This window comes from Astyanax mexicanus, chromosome 23 (assembly GCF_023375975.1).
Source record: "Astyanax mexicanus isolate ESR-SI-001 chromosome 23, AstMex3_surface, whole genome shotgun sequence".
Taxonomy (NCBI): domain Eukaryota; kingdom Metazoa; phylum Chordata; class Actinopteri; order Characiformes; family Acestrorhamphidae; genus Astyanax; species Astyanax mexicanus.
In genome coordinates, this window is record NC_064430.1 from 21862755 (window position 1) to 21868314 (window position 5560).

The 5560-nt window shown below is 43.3% G+C and overlaps 1 protein-coding gene across 1 annotated transcript; it reads left to right on the forward strand.

Annotated features, from left to right (window-relative positions):
• The first annotated feature begins 1215 nt into the window (after positions 1-1215).
• LOC125787118 (uncharacterized) lies at positions 1216-4622 on the forward strand. The gene is made up of 2 exons (XM_049470886.1): positions 1216-1236; positions 3723-4622. The coding sequence occupies exons 1-2, from the start codon at positions 1216-1218 to the stop codon at positions 4620-4622; spliced, it is 921 nt and encodes a 306-aa protein (XP_049326843.1).
• The last annotated feature ends 938 nt before the right edge of the window (positions 4623-5560 follow it).

A 5560-nucleotide genomic window follows, 5' to 3' on the forward strand; every position in this document is an offset into this window, starting at 1 on the left:
AAGGCACCTTAAGACTCGGCTGAAGTTTGCTGCTGATCACATGGACAAAGATAAAACCTTCGTCTGACCAGGAAAGTTCTCTGGTCAGACGAAACAAAAATTGAGCTGTTTGGCCACAACACCCAGTAATATGTTTGGAGGAGAAAAGGTGAGGCCTTTAATCCCAGGAACACCATGCCTACTGTCAAGCATGGTGGTGGTAGTATTATGCTCTGGGGATGTTTTGCTGCCAGTGGAACTGGTTCTTTGCAGAAAGTAAATGGGATAATGAAGAAGGAGGATTACCTCCAAATTCTGCAGGAAAACTTAAAACCATCAGCCCGAAGGTTGGGTCTTGGGCGCAGTTGGGTGTTCCAACAAGACAATGACCCAAAACACACATCAAAAGTGGTAAAGGAATGGCTAAACCAGGCTAGAATTAAGGTTTTAGAATGGCCTTCCCAAAGTCCTGACTTAAACCCCATTGAGAACATGTGGACAGTGCTAAAGAAACGGGTTCATGCAAGAAAACCATCACATTTAGCTGAACTGCACCAATTCTGTCAAGAAGAGTGGTCAAACATTCGACCTGAAGCTTGCCAGGAGCTTGTGGATGGCTACCAAAAGCGCCTAGTTGCCGTGAAAATGGCCAAGGGACATGTAACCAAATACTAATGTTGCTGTATGTATATTTTTGACCCAGCAGATTTGGTGACATTTTCAGCAGACCCATAATAAATTTATGAAAGAACCAAATTTTATGACTGTTTTTTGTGACAAACATGTATGTGTTCCGATCACTCTATCACAGAAAAATAAGAGTTGTAGAACTTATTGAAAACTCAAGACAGCCATAACATTATGTTTTTTTACAAGTGTATGTAAACTTTTGACCACAACTGTAAATTGACCAAAAAATCACCTGGAGCAGCAACTTACCATAAGCCCAAAGCTTGTGCATTATTAGCATCAAGGGCACCAGTGTCTGGTTTGGCTTCACCTCAGTTTGAGTTGTGTTACATAATCTAATACCATTTTTGCTGACAGACTAGTGTAAGTGGTTTAGTGGACACACACACACACACACACAGACTCACACACATACGCACACTTAGGTAGTGTGTTTGTTGGAGTGTTCCCATGTATTGACGGTGTGTGTATAGTAAGGTATAATAGATCCAGTGTGTTTGAGATGTGTGTAAAGGGTTTTTCGGCCTGTCAGCACCAGCATAAATGATGGAGCCTCTGCAGCAGTGGGTGAGGAAAACCTAATATTCCCATGATGTCAGAAATACAAGAATATTACTGTATGCTGGTGAACAGTGAAATCCTTTCAAAAACTACTAAAAGAAGATTCTATGACCAATTATAGTGCAACTGTCACTTAAATACCTTAAGTTTGAAGAAAATGTATCAGTTGGGACATTTAAGATCTGACAAAGCAATGCCATACATTTCTTGCTGGAACTGTATAGCAGCCAACAAGTGGTCAGCACCTCTGGAACTCCTTCAAGATAGTTGGAGAAGCATTGTAGGTTCTACCTAATGAACCTCATGAATGAAATGTATAAAACATACTGTATTTGGCTTGTTTAACACAAACAGTTAAAGGTCTTTATTGTTAAGCTACAATGTGGAAAATAATAATAATTAAAATAATTAAAGACAGGATGTGACGGGATGTGTTCAGACTTTTGACTGGTAGTGTAACTTTACTAGATTTTTTCATATGACTGTATGAGTGATTCTCAAGGACAGGATTTTATTTCCTAAATGTGTTTCTATTTCCCATCATAAGGCACAGAGAAAGAGAATGAGAGAGAGAGAGAGAGAGAAAGAGAGAGAGAGACAGAGAGAGAGAAAGAGAGAGAGAGAGAGATCTATTGCACTGACTATGTGTGCAGGGTTACAGTAGAGTAACTTAATTCTACACTTAATCCGTTTTCAAAGCTGCTTCACTGCAGCAGACAGTGTAAATAAGTCAGCACCGGGCGACCGCTGGAGTCAGTTTCTGACCTCAGACAGAGCTGGACAAAAGACAGGATACAGGGAATTTGTTTCTCACACTCACGTTTCAGGACCCTTTTTCGCTGCCGTGCTTTGTGGAGAAATGAAGGCATTGTTTGGGAGGTCGTGCTAATGTTAACTAGCCTAGCCAGCTAGCACCTGCTTTTAAAGCAGCATTATTATTTTATAAAAGTGCTGTATTTTAATAGTCCTAATCAGTCCTACTTAGAATTTTCACCTAATTTAAGTTAGTTAAAAGGTCAACAGTCACATTATTATGTGATTTTTAATTTATTTTATTTAAGATTTACATCACTCATTTTGAGATGTATGTTATGTTCATTTTTCAGGAACAGTTATGGTGTTCCTGGATCAATTTGACCCGGTACATATTCAATCATCCAATTAATATCCAAAAAAATAATTATCCAAAAACCAAAATAACTATTCAAAAAAAGTCCCAACAAGCAGTGTGGATATTTTATTACTAACTACATTGCTAATTATTCTATCAATATTTAGTGGTGTTTAACGGTGTTCCTCATGATAATTCATTCGTTTTTCCAAAAAAAAAGACATGTTCAACTTTTTTTTATGTTTTACTACTTTACTGCTTTTGAAAGACCAACATATAAGACATAATAGCTTTACACAACAATATAACATAACATTGCAATTTTGTTTTAGTTTTTTCAGGGGGTTATATATTGATTACACAAATTAGGGCAAGCAGAAGAAATTTTATACAAAAAAACATTTTAACTATTTTTCCTAGATCTTCAAACTTTTAAACATGTCAATTTGACATGTAACATAACAGAAGGGTTAAAAGTTTGCTTTACGCAAATCAAATTCATCTAGTTGGTTTAACATTTTTCAATTTTAAATTAATTTAAGTTAATACAGCATTTGTGTATAGAGACTTTATGCAGGTTGCTATACAGTGCTATACGGTATTTCTTTGTTCAAGTGACTTAAACATCTAATTAAAGTGAACAATATTAAATAAAAAGGAGTAACCTCCACAAGTTTCAAATCAAATCTAGCACTCCCCATTCAACCTATCATGAACTTGTAAATGCAGGAGTAAGCTGGATCAGGTGAGGTGGATTAGGGCTGGATCTGAACTCTCCAAGAGGGAAGCTCTTCTTCTGTGACTGAATGGGGGATTTTTCAGTCACAGGGAGTTCAGCCGTGTCAAGTTTGTCAACAACATTTCGACAATTACAGACCAGCTTCATCATCGCCTTTTACAACCACCTGTGAAAAAGACCTAAATCTTAGCTAAATCTAAAGTGAAACGATCTAATATCAAGCCAATAAATCTTTTTTTCTTATTATTTTTTAAGCATTGTACGTGTGAGATTGTTTTGCTTATTGTAGATACAACAACCTTAATGAGTCTTACTTAAAATTTTAGCTTATTTTAGATCATTTTAACTTAATCAGTAGGAATTTTTTCCCATCCACCCATCCACAGAGTCATCCACCCCTCCATAGATCTTCCACCCCTCCACAGACACACTCACCCCTCCACAGACACATTCACCCCTCCATAGATCTTCCACCCCTCCACAGACACACTCACCCCTCCACAGACACATTCACCCCTCCACAGACACATTCACCCCTCCATAGATCTTCCACCCCTCCACAGACACACTCACCCCTCCACAGACACACTCACCCCTCCACAGACACATTCACCCCTCCATAGATCTTCCACCCCTCCACAGACACACTCACCCCTCCACAGACACATTCACCCCTCCACAGACCCGTCGACCCCTCCACAGACACACCCAACCCTCCTCAGACACACTCACCACTCCAAAGACCCGTCCATCCCTCCACAGACCCGTCCATCCCTCCACAGACACACTCATCCCCCCTCAGACACACTCATCCCTCCACAGACCCGTCCATCCCTCCACAGACCCGTCCATCCCTCCACAGACCCGTCCATCCCTCCACAGACACGCCCAACCCTCCTCAGACACACTCACCCCTCCACAGACCTGTCCAGCCCTCCACAGACACGCCCAACCCTCCACAGACACGCCCAACCCTCCACAGACCCGTACAACCCTCTACAGACACGCCCAACCCTCTACAGACACGCCCAACCCTCCACAGACACGCCCAACCCTCCACAGACCCGTCCAACCCTCTACAGACACGCCCAACCCTCCACAGACATGCCCAACCCTCCACAGACCTGTCCACCCCTCCACAGACACGCTGAACCCTCCACAGACATGTCCACCCCTCCACAGACCCACCCAGCCCTCCACAGACCCGTCCAACCCTCCACAGACACGCCCAACCCTCCAAAGACCCATTCACCCCTCCACAGACCTGCCCAACCCTCCACAGACACACTCACCACTCCACAGACCCGTCCAGCCCTTCACAGACCCGTCCACCCCTCCTTAGACACACCCAACCCTCCTCAGACACACTCACCCCTCCACAGACCCGTCCACCCCTCCACAGACACACCCAACCCTCCTCAGACACACTCACCCCACCACAGACCCGTCCAGCCCTCCACAGACCCTACCACCCCTCCACAGACACACCCAACCCTCCTCAGACACACTCACCCCTCCACAGACCTGTCCACCCCTCCATAGACACGCCCACCCCTCCATAGACACGCCCACCCCTCCACAGACACGCCCACCCCTCAAAAAACCCGCCCACCCCTCCACAGACACGCCCAACCCTCCACAGACTTGTCCAACCCTCCACAGACAAGACCCCCCCTCCACAGACCCGTCCACCCCTCCATAGACACGTCCACCCCTCCATAGACACGCCCAACCCTCCACAGACTTGTCCAACCCTCCACAGACAAGAAATTAGAACATTACTCAATTAGAGCTTTTCACTGTATACCAACTCTACCTCTTCACAACTTTACAACTGATGCTCTCAAAAATTGAAGTAACTAATTCTTGATAAGTTCAGCACAGCTGTTAACTGAACGTCATTCCAGGTGACTCTACCTCATAAAGCTGACTGAGAAAACCAAGCCAAGATGTGCAAAACTGTTATCTAAGCAAGAGGTTGTACTTTAAGGTATGTCAAAACTTCTGAATGGTACTGTTTAATTCCTGTTGTTTTACTCTTTTTGTAAATGGATTTCTTGCAGTGCAGTTAAAAGTTAGTTTTGATCTGGATTTTTGCAGTTTGCAGTGTAGCATCAATGGCTAAGGCTTATGGCTATGTGGCTTTTCCTATCAAATAATCCATCCACAGAGCTAAGTTTATTCAGGGGCAAGGTCACACATTTCCTTTGGAATGTGCTAGAGGTGTTGAGGCAGGATTGGATTGGGCTGAATCTAAAATAAAGGCCTGATGTGAGTTTCATACGGCAGTGCAGATCCTAGCCCCAGGGCAAGTAAGTCCATTTCCTGTTTCTGATCCTCACACCTGCATGCTTCCTGTAATGAGGGAAACAGGTGATCCTAGTGTTCCAGACGGTCACCTGGGATACATTTCGTGGGACAGGTTTTGTGTTTTTGGAGGAAAAACTGTTCTGTTTGAACAGGATGTCTGTAATGTTAGA

Excerpts from the sequence above, each read along its gene's own strand:
- LOC125787118 (XM_049470886.1), top strand. The coding sequence starts at position 1,216 with ATGGAGCCTCTGCAGCAGTGG. Across the intron at positions 1,237-3,722 it reads TGGAGCCTCTGCAGCAGTGG|ACACACTCACCCCTCCACAG; the intron begins GTGAGGAAAACC and ends ACCCCTCCACAG.